The 21378-nt window shown below is 34.4% G+C and overlaps 1 protein-coding gene and 1 long non-coding RNA gene across 4 annotated transcripts in view; one reads left to right on the top strand and one right to left on the bottom strand.

Moving 5' to 3' along the window:
* Positions 1-21378, bottom strand: part of PLXDC2 (plexin domain containing 2) — a 467700-nt gene that overhangs the window by 88340 nt on the left and 357982 nt on the right. For all 3 annotated transcript variants that reach the window (XR_010577861.2, XM_074001155.1, XM_074001156.1), the window contains 2 exons: positions 18610-18705; positions 18289-18370 (listed from right to left, as the gene is read on the bottom strand). Coding sequence is in view for 2 of the 3 variants with exons in the window: in XM_074001155.1 (XP_073857256.1) it covers positions 18289-18370; positions 18610-18705 (178 nt within the window). In the remaining variant the exon portion in view is untranslated. The remainder of the gene's footprint in view (positions 1-18288; positions 18371-18609; positions 18706-21378) is intronic.
* Positions 1147-17769, top strand: LOC135965029 (uncharacterized). Its single transcript, XR_010577862.2, has 3 exons — positions 1147-1239; positions 16368-16584; positions 17110-17769. It is a non-coding gene; the product is annotated as an uncharacterized lncRNA (long non-coding RNA).

The following is a 21378-nucleotide window of genomic DNA, read 5'->3' as shown; positions in this document are numbered from 1 at the left end:
ACCTAGCACAGGTTGAGAAGTGCTTATGAGAAGTGTTTATTGAAAAAATAAGATATTATCATTTGACGTATACAGAAAATCTACACGAAATCCTCCAAGTCAGGACTTCAGCCTCTTTAGCCACAGAAATCAGTTATAAAACAGCAAGGGAAAATCTTCTTTTTTTGATAGATGAATTCTATCAAAATCTAAAAGGTCCTTTCCAGCATCCAACTTTGCTATCTTGGTAGGACGGAAGTGAGAGTTGAGTTTTCCAGGAAAGAAGAAGAAGATCTCTCCCCGTGGCTGTGAGCTGCTGAAGCAAACACCCCATAACAAATAAAACTAGTGGAAGTGTCACGATTCCGTTTTGGACACCCTTTCTTAAGAATTCTTGGCTTCATACCAAATGTTATACTTGAATAGCACCTTTACATGCATACAAGGAGACAAGAAAGGCTGTAACTTTTATTTTGTTGGTGCCTCAGAAAAAGGAATGGAACATCTTGGGGGCTGAGGTGTGCTGTGCCTCTGTGAAGTGCTATCCTGGCACCAATACATTTTTTTCAATGCTGTTCATTTTAATGGCTTCTGGTGTTTTAGGGTTGTCTACCTTCCTCAGGAACATCAACCATGAATGAATCAACTCACCTCTGTTCTGCCAAGATAGCAAAGTTGGACTGTGGAGCACAACTAGAAATTGTTTTAGATAAGCCAATTGCCTCATCAAAGAAATATCTTTTTTCCAAATTTATTAGTTAACTACAAATAAGCTCCAGAATTTAATTTGGAGTGTTGGGAATTACAGAGAGATGGATAAAGACAGTATTTCTCGTTTCTCAGAGAACTAGCACAAACTTTATTCTGTTTTTGAACCATACATATTTAGAAAAGAACTATAAATGAATAGAGAGGCCCATTATCATTGCCCCCATCTCTTAAAGAAGGCAACCAATACACTGCCCCAGAGAAATAAATGGTTTTGATTTGCACTCCCTCCACCAGCTCATTGCTTAGAGACAAAGTATTTCTAATCACAGTTGATTTGGGTCCTTGGAAATGATCTGCAGAAAGAATGGCTGGGTGGATTAGGAAGGTTAGCATTTTTTAACCAGGAAAACATGCATGAATCACTGATCTTCGAGCTCTGTCCAGAGTCCAAGTTTCAGTTTTGCAGAGTCTCTCAGGGGCTGCGGTAGCCCTTTCAGTGGAGGAGAGAGAGACTTGGCTGTGAAGCCCAGACCACAGACTGCACCCAAGGTGATCTCATCTTATCTGTTTTATATTTGGAGTTTTATTTTTCAAAAATGTTTCTCCTGCTTAAGGAAAATAACAATTTGAGAACCATTTTATGAAATCATTTGTTTGATTCACCCCATTAATTCATCCAGGCTTGTTATGATTATCTTTTATAATGTTATAAAATCTCTCAGATAAGCACTGTGTGCTCACTTAAAATATGATAATGTAATATTGATAGGTGACTACAAAAAGAGAAGCACCTTTTTCCATAGAAGATGCAATGCAAGGGAGTATAATGCCAGATAACGGTAATTGAGCAAAGCTTACAAAAATCAGCAGAACATTGTCTCTTAAAAGATATTTCTTTAATGAAATTGACTTCTACATCTTTCAAAAGATATCATATTTGTGAGATAACATTTATAAGCACCAGATTGTTAGAATATCTTTTAATAAATATGTGGTAATCCACATTAATTTCTAGTAATCATTCAAATTTGAATAAGAGCCATTGTTCAATTTCATTAATTTATTTTGATCAAAAAAATTATGTTTTTCCCTTCATATTTAGAGTTCATGGTAAATTCAACTTTGTCATCTGCACCGTTAAGGTTGATTATTCCCAGTCGAAGTAAATTGATTTCAGTAGAAATCAAGGCTTATAGAGTTTGCTACAAGGTTACCAAGATAATACCCTTAATATTTTTAAAACTTCATGCTTGAGAATTTTAACTACACACACACACACACACACACACACACACACACACACACACACACACACACACACAGCTGAGTTCAATTTGCTTCTCAAAGTCTAAGTTAATAACAATGATTAACATATATCTATTTTAGTAGTGCCTTTAATATAAATAAAGCTTTGTTTTCTTTTAAAATTCTTGTTATATCCTCTTTATTATAAATTTGTGAGCTTACCTGGGTCAGTTTCTAAAATTGCACCAGGCTCAGGTCCTTAAGTAGATTGCCAACAAAGAATTAGTAAATTAATTCCACTTTAAAGCATGGTTCTGATCATAAAACAGTGTTCTTCCATATTTCTTTGGTTTTTCTACACCAGATTTGTCAGGCATATAAAATATCAAATTACTAAATGCTAATTCCATTAGAGTGTTATGCAGCTCCTGTGTACCAATGTTCTATATCTTATTATAAAGACAGCACCATAAAAAAACCACCGAATTTTAAGAATTTGGGTGTGAAGCAATTTTCTGCTTCATAAAATACACTTAATGTCATCTCATGTTAACAGAAGCAGTCTTAGACTTGTAGTTTTTTCTTAAAATTTGCTTTTAATGAAAGTGACTTAGAATATCAGAGCACACCCTTTTTATCCAGACAGAAAAACATTTATAGCAAAAGCTATGTAAGCATATGTAAAATGCATATATAGTGTTGAATTTTCATGTTCTCTCTCCTTCCATTTATAACACCCATCAACACAACACCTTCAAAATCGTCTCCATTATTCATTTGCAAACATTATTGTATCAGTCTGACTTGGTCCTTCACTGGCTGTCTGCTGTTTCCTTTAAGTAATACTCTTATTAAAAGTGTTTATATAGCACGCTATCACTGTTTACACCATTAAACCCCTTAAAACCAGATAGTCAATATTTTTTTCAAACTAGATTATTGTGATTACATGTTTGACTTTTTTCCCATTAACCAATACATTTGTTATGTATCCTCCATTTATCTGGCAAACTTGTCCTGTAATAGGCCAGATACAGTGAATATTCTGGGCTTACAGGCCATATGGTGTGTATCACAAGAATTCCATTATGGAGAATAATTGCACTAACATAGAAATTCTAGCTCTGTCTTAGGTTCTGAACGTACCAAACGAAGTAAAAACTTAGACAAGAGCAGGGACGACTGGAGGATGTCCAGGAGTATCAGAATAGTGCTAAGGAGGGGGCCATATAATTTATGGGACAAACCATTATATGTTTGTAAGAGAAGGAAGCACTCACTGACTAAATGGGACATTGGGACAATAAACCTAAGGCATGTGGCGTAGAGGGGATTAATCTGATTCTCATGATTCACAGACAACATTGGTCTCTTTATAGATGCTGTGTTCAATTTCAGACAGTCTTTTTAGTCAAGTTTTCTTGTATACTTATCTCCTATTATAAATGCATTCTTGTCTACTTTTTTATTTTAGATAATTTAGGTTTATATTTGCATACTAAAATCCTAAATGTCTGAAGTATTTTCAGCCCATTTTTTCTAAAATGTAATATCAAAGATTATTCTCTCTTTTCATAGGTCATGTGTCTGGCTCTATGTGGGTGCTGTAGATATATAAATATGTGCTCCACTTTCTGAACTATGAGTAGAAAATGTTGCAGTAAAAGTGATATAGAAATAATTTTCCCACGCAAAATAACAAATTCTTCAAATGCCATTTTTGCTACCTGCCATTTTAATTAATTATTCAGAAATTATTTTTTTATAATTCTCTGTGTGCTGTTTTTATTACTTTGTCCAGTCTGTGGTTTTAATATTTTTATGAGGACCCTACCTCGTCAATTATGTACTTTGCAATAACCTCCATTATTTTCAAAGGCAATTTTACATGTATCTTTTATAACAAGCCATTGGAATAATTTTTGAATGGAGGTTAGTATAAATAAGCTAGTAAAACCTTTAGAGTAGTCCAGGAAGGGCTTCTTCCCCTTTCCTGATGGACACAACTACCTAGGATTGATTAGCCGGTCTATGCACATACTTGGTAAGGCTACATGCAGCAAAAATTTCAACCTTAGCATTTGCTTTTTCATCTCTTCTCCAATCCATGCCGTCTACAAAAAATTTATTTTAAGTTCTGCCTCCAGCAGTTCCTAGTTTGATAACCTTGGGTAAGCTTTACCACCTTCCTAATTCTCATTTACTTAATTTATAAAACAAGGATCCTAACTCTTAACTCTTATCCAGTTGAAAGGTTTGAATTAGATCAAAGAATTAATAGACTTTAGTGACAGTAAAGCCTTTCATGGAATGTGTGGCACATACTAAATACAAAATAAAAGGTAGCTATTATAAACATTTTAAGCATCTCTAGGTATAAGTCAGGCCTACCCTTAAAACAACCCTCCTGTCCTTTATTACAAAGCCCCTGTGATTTAAAATCAGCAAAAGCAGCAGGAAATCTGGGCAGTGATAAAAGAAACCTATGTGTTAGTGGGGTGCAGGGAAAGGATAGAATAATTCTGAGAGGGCATGGGTCAATACAGAGGTCTTCTCTGGTGGTCAGAAGACATTATTTTAGAAATATAAAATCTGTGTATTTTTAAGAAAACCTATCATTAGAAATTGTTGCAGCCAAGGTTGTGATTCATGGAGAGAATAAGAGTAGTACTTCCTTGACTGTGAAGTGTCATTGAAGAAAAAATTCAAGAACTGAGGGTAAAAGTAAAAGTGGCTTTCTAGGAAAGAGAAAAAAATTAGTCTCATTAATCCAGAATATGCCAATTGCTATCCATAATATCCCAGAAAAGGAAAATTTGAATGTTGACCTTTGTTCAACCGATAAATCTTATTTTTATGCTAAATTACCTTTATCTGTGTTTTGTTTAATAATGTATACTAACTTGATCACATTGGCTTAGAATAATATAGAATGATCTATCTGGATTTCCTGTACTTTTCCATGAAAGACAGAATTCCTGGCACATAATTTCCTTCAAAACTCTTGGCAGGTTTTCTTAATGGATAAGACTACATCTCTGGCTCAGAACTGGACAGAAAATAAACTCTTTGGATTTAGAAAACACAATCAAAATCTTAATTAGGATGTTCCTATTAAGAAATATAAAATAGTCATATTTTCATTTTTCTGGGGGATAGCTTTTAATGGAAGTGAAACATCAAAAACGATCCTGATAACACTTTAATAATTTTCTTATGTAAATATTAAAAGAGCTGGCTTGAGTATTAATGTGTATTTTAAATGTCTTTCTATAGTTTAACATTAGATTCTCCACAAAACAAATAACTAAACTATAAACTACTTTCAAAAAATGTTTTCATTTACCCTCATATCAGCCTTTACGGTAGAAAACTGTTAATGTAATGTTCCTTTTACATTCAATACTAAATTTTTAACAGATGCCAATTGTGAGCTTTGCCTTTTGTTTCTAAATTTTCATTTCCTTGTCCTCTAAGGCTCATATGTTTTTCCCATACCAATTTAGCACCTACTGGTTTTAAAGTGAACAAATCTAATTTCATTTTTGGACAATTAACTTTTATTTATTTCCAGGGGAACTCATTTTATTAATCCAAGCAAGCTAAAGGAATGAAATATATAATTTTCACTAAAATGCTCCATTTTTAGATAGTCCATATATGTTTGTTAGATGGAATTTGTTGAAGTCTAGCCTTTCTACATTACAACAATATAAAGTGCAGCCACCACAGTTGGTTAACACATGAACAAAACTTTAAAATCATTTGGATCATCTTGAAAAAGCAATTGTAAACATATGCGATGCTAAATAATTCTGCAGACTTTATCTCCAGTTTGCCAAATGGTGCTCAGATGGGAAGCAAACACTGCATTTGCTGATGGGAATCAAAGACAACTTAAAAGAATGTCTTGATTTTTCAGGTGGGACTTAGTTATTAGGAGGCTTGGCTTAAGCACCTATTGCTTTAGAGTTTGGGAAAAAAGAAAACTGGTTTCTATTCTTTATCCACGTCCCTCATTAAAGACTGGTAGATGACTCAGTGGCCAAAAGAAGACAGAGACCAAAATGCAAAATAGATTATTAATAGGTAGACAGATAATATAGGTAGCTATAAATATACAGAGTTCAATACTATTCATATTTTGAAAAAAGACAAGAAGTACATGCATTTTATATTCAACATATAGTAAGTCAAGTATTATCTTTCCAGAGGAAAGTTATACAGCATCTCGATTCAGCATTGATAATTTTCTGCTTCTGAAAAGTTTCGAATTTTTCTGAGCACCCAAATTGTCCTAATAAACTTATATATATATCCTAATAAACTTATATATTTTATATATATATCGCCTTCCTTTCCTTTAAAAAGTGCGTTCCTTTGTTTATCGATGGTTTTATTATAGATAATATGTGTGTGTGGTAAAAGTTCAAATCTTTCAAAGATCTGATTATGATGAAATGGTAGTATGAATTTTTCTTTATGCTAGTTTCCAATTCATGACAGTTTCTCCAAAGGGAAACCCTGTTATTAGTATCTTATGTATTTTTTCAAAAGTATTCTTCACATCAAAATATATATTTCAAAATGCTTTTATGTTATGGATAAAATAACACCATACCTCACTGTATTGTTATAATTAATCCATACAAAAGTAATTAGTACACTTTTGTTAAACTTAGGTTTGGAAGGCTTAAAAGGAGGTAAAAATAAACTTTTACTTTGCATTCTTAAAAGACAATCTTGTTTATACTATATTTCAGGACAAGCTATTTAATAGAAAAGCTAAGATTCTTTATTAAAATTTGCAAAAAATAACTGATTATAAAGGGTCTTGAACTAAAATAAATTCAAAGTTCAATTTATCTCTTATAGCATTGTAAGCTAAAAACAACCATCTTAGTTGTATGGTATTTTTAGAACCTCCTTAAATTTCTTTAAAACACTGATTACCACTTGGATAGCAATAATTTAATATAAACTCAGAACTAAAGAAAGTTCCAATCTTTGTAACTAGTTCACAACATTCTGAAATCTTCTGATTTACTTATCATATATACTACACTTATTCAAAAGCTTCTTGCTTTCTTTTGTTAGGCTCAATTTCAATAGCTCTTAACATGTTTTGATAATAATATATCTACAAATTTTTTTCTATAATATTTCTCATTTCCAAATTAAGAATGAATAAGTGCTTCCATACAACTTAGGCAAAATCATTACAGCTTCCAGGCCACTTAGCTCAGACATACAAGATCAGCCCTAGTCCTAGACTACCTCAGCATTCCCCAAAAAGGCTTATTTAAAAATCGAATCCCTGGGACCCACTTTGGACCTATTGAAAATGAATCTTTAGTGAGTTATAGAGCAATCTGCATCTTGACAAAATCCTGTGACAATTCTTAACTCTATTAATATTAATATCATGCTGTGAAATAAGCCAGGCAGAGAAAGATGAGTACTGCATGTTCTCATACACGTGGAAGCTAAAAATGTTGATCTCATAGGAGTAGAGACTAGAACAATGGCTACCAGAGTAAGAAAGGTTGGGGAAAGGGGGAGATACTGAAAAGTTTGTTAATGAATACAAAGTACAGCCAGATAGAAGGAGTAAGTTCTAGTGTTCTATTTTTGGGCAATTAACTTTTAACTATTTTAGTGTATATTTAATAACATATATTTAGTATATATTCAATAACATTCACATTTATTTACACTCATATGAATTGTGGGGCAACCAGTCGAATATCCTTTTGTTTTCAATGGACAAACAGCATCTGTTATGTACTTCTCTACTAAATATATGTTTAATTGAGTATTGAATATAAGAAGAACCTTAGATTAACAGTTCTCTACTGAAAAGGCTGATACGATGGTAAATGAGAACATTTTTCAAAGTAGTTCACAGTTTAGTTATTTGTTTTGTGGGGAACGTAATGTTAAAATATAGAAAGACATTTAAAATACATGCTCATACGCAACCCAGCTCTTTCAATATTTATGTAAGAAAATTATGAAAATGTCATCAGGATCATTTCTGATTTTTCCACTTTTGTTAAAAGCTATCCCCCAGAAAAGTGAAAAGATGACTATTTTATATTTCTTCATAGGAACATCCTACTTAAGATTTTGATGATGTTTTCTAAATGCTAAAGCATTTATTTTCTATCCATTTCTGAGTCAGAGATTCAGCCTCACCCATTAAGAAGGCCTGCAAAGAGTTTCGAAGTAAATGATGTGCTAGGAATTGCAGTTATGTTAATAAGTATAATTAGCAATTTATTGTATATTTTCAAATAGCTGGAAAAGCAGATTTTATAGGTTCCTAACACCAAGACATAATAAATGTTTAAGGTGATTGATATGTTAATTATATTGATTTGATCATTACACATTGTATACCTGTATTAAAATATCACACTGTATCCCATAAATGTGTATAATTATTATGTGTCAATTAAAGATAATAAAAACAAAACGATCTACAAAAAAGAAACTTTGAGAACTACTGAAACTGGGTCCATTCAGCTTTAAGGAATATCAGAATCTGATACATCCAGATGACAGATGTATTTTCCATTCCAGGATCTGGAGTAAGCAGTCAAGGTGAGATTGTTTATTGCTGGCTGTGCCACTAGGTATCCAACCAGACATTTCCACGTAATTCACCTAAGGTCATAAAACATGGCTTCCTTTCCAGTAGTATTCTTGGGATTTTTTTGAATCTTTTGAATAACTCAGGAATGCTTCCTAAATTCTTGAATGCTCCTGACCCTAAGGTACCTGGCAGCTGAGTACCTCCTGACACAGAAAGCCCAAAAACACTTACTATAGAATACACCATTTGACCCTGCAATCCCATTACTGGGTATATACCCAAAGGAATATAACTCCTTCTATAATAAAGATACATGCACACATATATTCATTGCAGCACTATTCACAATAGCAAAGACATGAAACCAACCTAAATGCCCATCAATGATAGACTGGATAAAGAAAATGTGGCACATATACACGAAGGAATACTATGCAGCCATAAAAAAGAAACAAGATCATGTGCTTTGCAGGAGCATGGATGAAGCTGGAGGCTATTATCCTTAACAAAGTAACTGAGGACCTGAAAACCAAATACTGCATGTTTTCATTAATAAATGGGAGCTAAATACGGGAACACGTGAACACAAAGAGGGGAACAACACACACTGGGGCCTACCAGAGGGCAGAGGGTAGGAGGATGGAGAGGATCATTAAAAATAACTATTGGTTAGTAGGCTTAGTACCTGGATGACAAAATAATCTGTATATCAAACCCCCATAACATGAGTTTACCTATATAACAAGCCTGCATGTGTACTTCTTAACCTAAAATAAAAGTTAAAGAGAAAAAGAATACACTATAGAGAAAGAATCTCATCTAGTCCAGACCTACTCTAGTGTGGTCATCAGTTTCAGACTTATGAGCAATTTATGCACTGCTGCTAACTGCAAACAATTAAAGTTTAATTTTTCTTTGATGTCTTCCATTAGAAATGAGCAATTCTCTCTCCTTCTGTCTATGATGACCAGGTAGTGTGACAATAAAGTATTCCAATTAATATTTTTCAATTAAATAAATTTGTTGAATCTGATATTTCAGCAAGGACTTTTTTTAGCAAGACAAAAATGGATTTTGTCCAAATTATAAATAGATTCATATTTTTAATTTTAAACCTGGCATTCAACTTATATGGTGAAAATCATAACATTTTAACTATCAGAATATTACTAATCAGTAATTCTGATATGCAAAAAGAAGTGGCATCAACTTACAAGGAAGTCAGCATATTGGAACCTGGATCAACAAAAGTTTGTAAAACTCTTAATGCTTGGTGAGTTCTAAATGTCTATCTGAAATTAGGTGCTTTGGCAAGCAAAACTTTATCCTATCCCAATCCATGAAAATAAGCCTAAAGTTGTAACTAACTTTGGAACAGGGCTCTTAGATTTCCTACATAGCTTTCTATTTGATTATCAGGTATGAATTTCACAACTAATCACTAAAGCGAGTTAATTTCCTTATATGAAACCATCATGAAATGTATAGTCTAAAAGTAGCTTCAAATATGAACTTAGATCATAATGGCAAAAGGGTTATAAGCAATGCTTTGTCTCTAGGATACACACGGTACCTTTGAACAGGAACAATTATACTGACTCTAACTACTGATTTATTTTAATTTACAATTTTTACTCTTGGCCATTTATTCCAAGAATATCTGGCTTGTCATTCAACAATTGTGGTGTCCTGATTCTCTCCTTTCAATCTTAAAATTCTTATAGCTAAATTAGTCCAAAAGAATGCTTTATATGCCCCCGAAGGATGAGCATGGAAGCTGCCCCTTGTTGGAGGGCTAGGCACTGTGGTGAATAAGTAGGCAGAACTCAGATAGAGTCAAAATATGCTTGGAATTCCCTTGGTATGACATTCCTCAGGAGCCTGACACATTGTCTCTTAATACACCCAGTTTTTCCGGCAATGTCAGAATGGACTGTGAGGCCTTGGGTTGACCCTACATAAAGTTGTTGGCTTACTTTTAAAACCTCACAGTACGGAAAATACCCAAGGTTTTTTCTTTTTTTCTTTTTTTTTTTTTTTTTTTGTTGTTGTTTTATTTCTTTCTTTAAGTTCTGGGATACATGTACAGAATGTGCAGGTTTGTTACATAGGTATACATGTGCCGTGGTGGTTTGCTGTACCTATCAACCCACCATCTAGGTTTTAAGCCCCGCATGCATTAGGTATTTGTCCTAATGCTCTCCCTCCCCTTGCCTCCCACCCCCCGACAGGCCCCAGTGTGTGATGTTCCCCTCCCTGTGTCCATGTGTTCTCATTGTTCAACTCCCACTTATAAGTGAGAACATGCGGTGTTTGGTTTTCTGTTCCTGGGTTAGTTTGCTGAGAATTATTGCTTCCAGCTTCATCCATATCCCTGCAGAGGACATACCTACAGCTTTTTTTAAGCACCAAAGTCACACTTACTGCTGCAAATATTCCCACTTAAAGGGGCACATAGAGACAAAACCAAAGGAGAAAGGCATATTCATGTCTCTCTGTTACTTTCATTCAGAAGAAAAAGACTAGTGATTCGGGAAAGGTTAGATAGGTTCAACTACTACTTAAATTTGTTTTCTGTCTCTCTCTGTCTGTCTCCAAACTTAGTTTAATTTCTGTAAGCTAAATGAACATAAGATATGAGTACATTTTATCTGCAAAAATTAGCTGCCGCTAAGTAAGAAGGAATTATTTTACCCTTAATTAATTTTAATTGATAATACCTTTTCATATTATTAACCAATTAGCCAACATTTCTGACTTGATAAATTTTCAAAATTTTTGAAATATAATATACATGATTTTTTTAGATTTCATTATGTAAAACTATATGTAGTTCATATATAATTTTATATATAATTTATATATTACATATAATTTTCATATATTAAGTTTTATATATATAAAACAAGTATAACACTGGCACCTACTTTTAAATCAATTAATTTATGAAATATAGGTGATTCTTTTTGTTTCTCTTTTCATTATTGCAAAGGAATTAAGTTCATTCAATGGAAAATAACAGCAGTTCCAGAGTACACTCAGGGAGATGCAGTAGAATAACAAAGCTGAAAAATGTAGAAAAGTTGTTAGGAAACATCTTTTTTCCACCATCTCATATTTTTTCACAAATAATGATGTGATACTACTATTATATAAATACATGTCTTTACCATTAATAAGGAGGGGCTTATTCTGTTTATTCTTTTAATGGATGGAATCATGGAATACTTTTATTTATATGTTTTTACCAGGAGCAAGCTTATAACTTTGACTGGATCTAAGAAAATATAAGGTGGAAAATTTTGTTTTAAAGTGAGGCACCAAAAGACTAACACCAAGAGGTTAAGTGTTCAACATGCCTCACTGTGATTACTGACATCTCATGCCGTATACAAGCTTAGTTTCTCTATAGCAATTTGGTCAACACTGACAAAACCCAGTGGATAGTAATAGCCAAAATGGGCAATTAGAATTCTCAGGAAAGTAGAAATTCTTGGCCTTAATTATCTGCATAATTCAGTCCAACCATACGTGTAAAAGATCTGTATTTGCCCAGACACTGTGGTGGGTATTGTGGAAGATGCTAAAATGAGTAAGAGTGCATTTCTACTCCTTAAAAGAGCTAATATTTCCTTATTTCTCCTTTGCTGGTTCCTCCTTCTGTCTCCCAATTCAGGTGGCAAAAATTCAAATCGTACAAAAAGTCTGTAATAAACAGTAACAGTCTCTTGTCTCTCCCTGTTCATTTGTTTCCCGAGTGACAAATATTGTTTCTCACATATCTTTTCAAAGGTTTTCTATGTCTATCCAAACATACATGTATGTAAATGTACTTAAAACAATTCTATGTAATGAAAAATTAGCATCATACCTTATGATGCCATGCCACAAAGTTAGTTTCTGAAACCTCTTAAGCTGCTTTCAATTTATACTCTCTCCATAGCTGATTTCATTCAGTCCCACAAATTTAAACACTATCTATATGATAATGACTCTCCAATCTGAACCTCTAGTCTTTCTTGGAATTCCTGGCTTACATATCCCCTATCTACTCAACATTTCCACTTGAAGTCTGACAGGCATCTCAGACTTATCTTGTCCCAAAGCAAACTCTTCATTTCTCTTCATCCTAGTCTTTTTTCTTGTGCTGTCTTACCCATCTCAAAAGAGTGCCAACATCCACCAGTTGCTGAAACAAAAATCTAAGAAATATCCTTGATTCTTCTTCTTCCCTTCTACTTCACTTCTAATTTGTTAGTAAATAATCTGTTTCAGAAAACCAAACACCACATGTTCTCACTCATAAGGGGAGTTGAACAATGAGATCACACAGACACAGGGAGGCAAACATCACACATCACGGCCTGTCAGGGAGTATGGGACGAGGAGAGGGAGAGCATTAGGACAAATACCTAATGCATGCAGGGCTTAAAACCTGGATGACAGGTTGATAGGTGCAGCAAACCACCATGGCACATGTATACCTATGCGACAAACCTGCACATTCTGCGCATGTATCTTAGAGCTTAAAGTAAAATTTTTTAAAAAAGAAATCTAAAATAGCCATATAGAAAACCAATTTGATAGTTCCTTATAAAGTTATATATTTACCACCCAACCCAGAGAGATGGAAACATCTGTCTGTAAAAATAGTTGTACATAAATATTCATAGTGGGTTTATTCATCACTCATAACAGCCTCTAAAAACAACCCAAATCTTCATCTACAGGCAAATAGTAAATAAATTGTTGTGTATTCACTCACTCAGCAATTGAAAGGATCAAATTTCTGATATTTGAACAATATAGTATAGATTAACTGAAAAAACGTTACGTTGAGTGAAAGAAAGCTAAATTCAGAATTGTAAATACCATGTGATTCCCTTTATATATAGGTGTAGATTGGACAGACTAAATGTATGATGATAGGAATAAGATCAGTGGTTGCTACATAAGGTAGTGGCGGTGAGGAGGAATTTGCTGTAAAGGAACATGAAGGAAATCTGTATTTTGAGGCGGTGATGATTACACGGGAATTTATACTTTTTAAAGCTGCCTCATACATTTAAAATGTGCATATTTTATTGTATGTAAATTATACTTCAATAAACTTGATTAAGACACACACACACACACACACAAACACACACACATAATCTGTTTCCTTCCCAAACACCTTGCATCGATTGATCTCTCCTGATCCTCAGAACCATCACGCTCGTCCAAGTTACTATTATTACTTCCTGTGCACTATTGCACAAGCTCACTACTAGCCTCTTCCTTTTCATTCTGGACCACTCCCCAAACAAACAAATAAACAAATCAACAAAAGCTCTGTTCTCCAAGAAGCAGCCAAAGTTCCATTTTTAAATATGGTAAAATCACGTCCCTTTGCGTTAGTGATACAGTCTAAATGCTTTCCATGATTCTGAGGATAAAACTCTCCCTAGCTTACAGAGCCATCTGTGTCCCAGCACTTGGGTAGCTTTCTGAGTTTATCTGATGTCCCTCTCACTCCAAAACCAGCTTGGAATCCTCCCAATGCACCAAGTTTATTTCCTTTCCTCATCAGGTCAAACTTGGACCCACCATAGGGCCACTGCATGGGCCATTCAAATGGCATTTCAAGTCTCTTTGCTTTCACCTTGCTGTAGCTGCCTACCCATCATTCAGATCTTTGTTTACTTATTACCCCCTCCAAAAAGCCTTTCCTGGCCACCCAGCCAAGAGCAATTTGGCTCTTTCAAATCCAGCAGACAACCCATCACTATCTGACTTTGTCTGCCTAATTATTAATTCTTAATTTCCTGGCTTACTAAGCTAAACTCCAAGCTCCATGAGAGCTACGGTTTTGATTAATACTTGATTATTGCTCTAACTACCTTAGTGTTTAGATGAATGCCTGACATGTGTTATGCATTCTATACATCGTTAAGTAAATAAATGAATGAATACTTAAGTGCAAAAAATGTATTTTCATTTAAAAACTAATCAAACCATGCTGTCTTTAAAAGAGCAAGGTTACTTAAAGGCGATATCAAAAAGTAAACTCCTGCTATTGTTACCAATTTGCTATATTATCCCCTTACATTTTCCTGTTTCTCTTACCGTAACACTCATCACTATTAACTCTATTTTCTGTATATCTATTTGCTTGAACTCTGTCTCCCTATACCAAAATGAAAGCTCTCCTTGGGAAGTGATTTTTGTCTGTCTTTTTTCACTACTGAACGCACAATCTTGGTGAGTGACTTGAACAGAGGCACTCACAAATTTTGTGGAATGAGTGAAGCTATAAGGTGCAGTTAAAAGTGATTGATTAGGTATTCTCAGTTTGCAATGAGGAAACAAAACCACTCTTAGTCCAAAGAAATGGACCAAGTAATTTAAGTAAGCACTTGAGACCATGGATCTCTTTATGTTTCTATAACTCAAATTATCTTAGAGCTTGGGAAAGCCATTGCAAACATTTTGCCTTAGTTTTTGCTCCCTGAAAAATGGGAATTAAATGAAATCAACAAACCAATTAAAATTATCTTTTTAGAGCAAGCCCTACTTGAGAGTTCAGTAATTACCACCAACTGATTATCATTCAGGGATAAGTAAGCACAAAGAAGAAAGTAAGGGCGATGGGAGAAAAAAGCCAGAGGGGCAATTTTTGTGCTGCTTAGGTTAAGACTTCTCTTGTTTTGTTGAATTTGTTCGTAAAAGCTGTAAAGTCTGGGGAAATGCTTCTGGGCAGCAAAGCAAAGTTTTGAAGCTTACAGGTCTGAGGAGAAATTTAAAAAATGCAGTGGGGAAATTAAGTTGAACAACAGTGCAATGAGGCATAGTTAAACCGATTAATTAAACAGGTTTTGATATGTATATAACAGGGTTGCTGAAGAATTAAAAATAAATCCAAGATTTTAAATAAGTTCAGTATTCAATAAAACACCAAACAGTAACATTCAGAAAACTTGTAGTTTTTTTGAGTAGTGTTCTTTGATGAATTTCTTTCTCATTCATATGCCTCACCAACTCTCTTTTCCCCAGTAATCTTAAAGAAGCTATGCTTTCAATAATATGCAAAAGTCTTAGACTTTTCTCGATTATCCTCTACATTCTTCTTATGCCAGTTTCAAAGCGATGATACTTTCTTGTGGCATCCATTAGGACAGATTTATTTTTCAGTAATATGTCTACAAGTTTTCAGAAAGCAATGAAAATTATCTTGCTTGATGCACCTGCAGCTTGGCAGGTGTGACACAGAACAGGTGTTGAAAAAACAAGACCAAAAGCTGGGCATCACAAAGATGGAGGTTTGATTCCAAACTTATCACTTAAGAGCTATGAGACCCTGTACACGTAGCTGAGCCCCTAAAAATTTCAGTTTCCTCCGCTGTGAAAATGTGGTGTGATATTTGAAAATTCCTTGGCTTAATGTCTGGCAGAGACATCTCTCAAGAAACTGAAAGTATTAACAGTAGAGGCAGATTCCAACTCGCAGATATGTTTTGATTGTCAAAATTGCTTGTTTGGAAGTCTAAACATATATTTCATCAAAAATTATATTAAAAGATGAAATGATCAGTGGTAAGCAGGTTTCTAGATGAACCTTCAAAACCTCCATTTACCATAACACGATTTAAGTCAAAAATTCTCCTAATTGTCTTCTGGTTAGGGTGGTCAAATGGCCTTTGTTTTTTTTCCTGGACTTTCCTGGTTTTAGCATTGAAAGTCCCTCATCTTGGGAAACGTTTGTGCTAGACAAATTTTAGTATGATTCCTTCGTTTGGAAGCTAATCATTATTCATTTGTTCATCCTTTTTTTTTTTTTTTCCTGCTGTCCCAGGTATGTTCTTAGGCTCTGGAGATATAAGGACAAATTGGATATGGTCTCTGCCTTTAATAAACTTAGAGCCTAGCAAAGAAGACAGACAAATGAACAAGCATTAGCAGGCCTTACACAAAATGCTAATGATGGCGGTTTGCCCAGGATGCAGAAAAACAGCTGATAGGCACCTCACGCAGACTTGGACGAGGTGATCACTGAAATGGATCTGAAGTAGGTATGCAGCTCAAACCAGTGCCTCCTATATAATTCCTTTGGACATTTTCCAATTCTGAGATCAGATTTCCTTAAATATACATATTAAAATGCCATCTCTTTAGATTCCCTTATGTCGGTATCTAAACAGATTTTGAATAACTTCTGATATGCATATAATCTTTATGGAAAACTTAGTAAAATATCAATATAAATAACCATAAACCCTTGCTTTTATAGCAGTTCCTCCTACTTTAGATATATAACTAACTTAAAAATCTCCTTTTAAACATGCAAACTGCCTGCTTGCTTTTTTATTATTTGGAATTCATTTCACAAAGGAAATTACTAGAATGCCCCGTTAAATTGAAAACAAAACAGAAGTTATCATAAATAGTATTGTTCTAGCCATAATACTGCAGTAGTTGCTCTAAAGTTAGTGAGTTAAAAATGTTTCCCAAAGCTTGTGATCGAAATATTGGCATTTTATTTTTGCATTCTTCAATAAGTTTTAAAGTATTCCTGGAGCATGTCTTTATCGTTACAGCAAATGCTATAGCAAGAAGATGGTAAGACAGACGTCGCTCATACAACCGAAAGCTCGGGTATAACATACACGGATTAACAGCATGAATATTCAGTTTTCTGCCTGGGGAAACAATTTTCATAGACTCTGAAGGCGAGAAAGGCGGACTGTAAACTTCACGGGGGACAGGGACCGTGTCAATATTGTTTACTGCTGTGTTCCCAGTACCCGGAACATCACTGATGCACAAAATGGTTGAGTAAATAACAAAACAAATTTACAAGTCTTCATCCTGTATTTCCAACAAATGATTATTCAGTCTCTGAAAAGCTCTAGTAACTGGAAAACCATCTTTGCCACTTGTCAAAATCAGTAAACCTCTGACACCAGTAAATTATGTAGCTTAAGTTTCAGAGTTAGCTAATTACAATGTGACGTCAAAACCACATGTTCTATATTTGTATTAGATTATATCTCCAATCTCGACTAAAAACCTTTGAGATGCTACATAGGAATTTACTAAGAATGTTAATGTGATTATTATAAACTACCCTTGCTATGAAAATATATCTCATAACATGCTTCTGTAGGTTTATAGGCTCGTCAACTGTGTTATAATCATCCTGTATTTTAAGTCCCACAGAGAATTATAAATACATGTCAGATAATGACCTTATTAAATATAAAGGCTCTTAGTCATTTTGAGCTCTCAAAGGAAAATAGTAAAATCCCCACTTATGAGTTTTGTTTTCATTTTGATCATGATATCTACATATTTTATACATACAATAGTGCTAATGCATACATATGCTACACCATTGACATCCACTTCAAATTCAATGGGATTTTAAAAATTTTTTGTAAAAATGGGGTCTGGCTATATTGCCAAGGCTGATCTTCAACTCCTAGGCTCAAGTGATCCTCCTGCTTTGGCCTCCCAAAGTGCTGAGACTACAGGCATGCACCCCCCCAAGCCCAGTTAATATGTTAAAACTTTTTTGGTAGAAACAGGGTCTTACTATGTTGCCCAGGCTGACCTTGAACTCCTGGGCTCAAGCAATCCTCCTACTTTGGTCTCTCAAAGTGCTGGGATTACAGGTGTGAGCCACTGTGCCTGTCCATAAGTTGTTTTTTTTTAATTTCTAATCTTTTAAAATATCTTTTTAAATTTTATTATTATTCTTATTATTATATTTTTACCTTTGAAGTTTACTACACCAACTGCAGTTGAAGCCAATCTGAGAAGATACACAGGGGCCACATCTGTTAAACTGGAGACATGCTAGGAAACAGGAAAGAACGGATTCAGATTCACAAAGACTAACAGGCAACATGGGGGGGAAAGAGATTACTCAACTAAAATAAAAATCACTGTCCCGCAATCCTCAGGATCAAAATGCCCATGCATGCCAAACACAATTACAATGGTAATTATTTAATACGATTATTATAACCATTGAACAGATCAGACCATCAAGTTTGCAAATCCTGTTTTCCACCTAGGTTTACATATTCACTTACTAGGTAATGGGGTCATCTCCACAGCTGAAATGTTGGTAATTTTTGACATTTGTAGCTCTACTCGGTGGTATTCATAAATTGTTCTTCTTCGAACATCTAGAAAAAAAAATGGGAAAAAAAATCAACTTTTAACATTTCCCTGCTTACCAAACAACAGCATTTTAATAATGGATATAGAATTATATACAAATGGTCCAATGTGGTTTTAAAATTAAGCCTCATCCTGTGAGAAGACTGATTATAAAATACATAAAAATCATATGCCAAGTAACCAGCAGTCTTTTTATCAACGAAGTCGGAAGTGTTGATTAGGGTCTCAGATTTCTCACTTGCTTATTAAGGCTTCAACTCATTGTCATTCAGACTATACTAAATATTTTTTGGATAGATTTACATATTTTCAAAGATGTTGACTCATGAAATCAAGAAGGTAAAATGATACCATTTTTTCCATACTAAAGCTGAAGTATTGAGAAATGGGTAAAAGTGTTTCACAATCTAAATAAAGTTAATGGAGAATAACAATGTGATTTCTTTAAAAGTTTAGAATAAACTTCTTCAATAAAAGTAAAACATAAGTTAAATCATTCTTATATTTCATGGTTATCATAGTTAATAATATTGCATTGTACATGAAATTCAATAAAAATAGATTTTTAAGTCTTCTCACCACACACACACACACACACACACAATAACTATGTGAGTGATGAATGTGTTAATTAGCTTGATTGTGGGGAACATTTCAGCATGTATAAATATATCAAATCATCACCCTGTATATCTTAAATACATATGATTTTTATTTGTCAATTATATCTCCATAAAGCTGGAGGGAAAAAAGGAACTTAAATCACTTTAAAAATAAGGATTGCTACATATTAAATACACAGTATCATATCTCAAGAAGGTTAATTAGCATTTATATTGCACAATGTAGTTTATAAATCATTAGCAAATCCATCAATGTCCCTGAGGAAGAAGACAGATGGAGACTTTGACAAGAACTCTAACCATTTAAAATCTAATAAATATAAGCAAACATATTTTAACATCAAACCAGAACAAAACATTCAAATATACTTAAAATCCCCTTTTAAGCCTTATACTAATGTGCTCGCCCAGGTTTGGTCAATGTAAGTGGAAAAATAACGTTGTCAACATTTTATTCCACTCCTGAAATGCCTGTAGTGATAAGAATGCATTTCTGGAATAACAGCACATCTATCAGTAATTAGTAAGGCTATAAACTGTTTTTATTTTTATTTTTGAGACAGGGTCACCCTCTGTTGCCCAGTCAGTGGTGTAATCACGGCTCAGTGCAACCTGAACCTCCTGGGCTCAAACGATTCTCCCACCTTAGTCTCCCAAGTAGCTGGGACTACAGGCATTTGCCACCATACCCACTTAATTTTGTTCTTATTTTTTGTAAAAATGGCGTCTGGTTATGTTGCCCAGGCTGGTCTTCAACTCCTGGACTCAAGTGATCCTCCTGCTTCGGCCTCCCAAAGTGATGGGATTACAGGCATGCACCCCCATGCCTAGCTAATTTGTTAAAACTGTTTTTGGTAGAAACAAGGTCTTGCTATGTTGCCCAGGCTGAGCCCACTCCTGGGCTCAAACAATCCTCCTACTTTGGTCTTCCAAAGTGTTCAGATTACAGGTGTGAGCCACTAAGCCTGTCCATAAGTTATTTTTAAAATATCACAGTATCCAATTTGGGGAAGTAATGTCATAGTGGTTAATAATATGTGCTTTGGAACATTCTGTCTGGGTTCAAACCCCAGTTTTGCTGTGAGGAATCTGTGTTACCTTGGGCTCCTTTGCTAGCTTTTCTGTGCCTCAGTTTCCTCATCTATGAAATAGGGATAATAGCACCTATATTACTGCATTGCTTTGAGGATTAAAATGAGATAGGAATATTGCTAGACAGTCCCTTTCGCATTGTAAATGCTCATTACGTATTAGATACAATTTTTGTCTAACTTTAATATAACAACCTCAGATCATACAAGTTATATGCTGCATTAAATAATCTTATCTCGATAGATCCAAACCTACTGAAATCACACTACAATCCTGGAATCAAACTTCTAGTAATTCTTCTCCATTTTTCACTTAGAGGAAGTTAAATTTATATTGAAATCATTAGACCCAACGATGACCTCCTCTAAAATATAGAGCAGGGAATGTGGTGGCCCAGACGATAGTGAGTTACCTTTTAGTAGAAGTGTTCAGAAAAGGAAGATACCTACTCATCTGAGAATTTGCAGAGGCTGTCAAATGTTTACTTCTACAAGTATCTCTCCTTTTCTCTACTCATATCTTTTTATCCACTTCTAATTATTCACCATGAAATTGTATTGCAGAAGGGGTGGGGAAAGGGTCGAAGCAAACCCTTTTGTGACTCGATGTGGCACTGGGTCACTGGCTGAAAATATCTCAGGAGTATCAGATTGAAAAACACTGTTAAGAACTCTAATCCAGTGAAATTTTGGTGTAACTGAAAGATGCATATACATTCTTCAAAAAGTAGACTTCACAAAAAAAAAAAACAGAGGAAATACTGGTTTCATAGTACATAGTAAGGTTTCACAAAGTATATAAATCACATCTTTTTTTTTCTTTTTAGCTTTTAAAACAAAAAGATGGCTCATCTTCTGTCTGTGTCTAAATAGAATTCATTCCTATGTATTGCTTTCTCATGTATTTTGCTAAAGCATCAAGTTCTTATAAATATATAAGTAATGTGGCCTTTCCATAAGATCA

This window comes from Macaca fascicularis, chromosome 9 (genome assembly GCF_037993035.2).
Source record: "Macaca fascicularis isolate 582-1 chromosome 9, T2T-MFA8v1.1".
Lineage (NCBI taxonomy): Eukaryota > Metazoa > Chordata > Mammalia > Primates > Cercopithecidae > Macaca > Macaca fascicularis.
The sequence above is the reverse complement of the archived record's forward strand: the minus strand, read 5'-3'. Positions and strand labels throughout refer to the sequence as shown.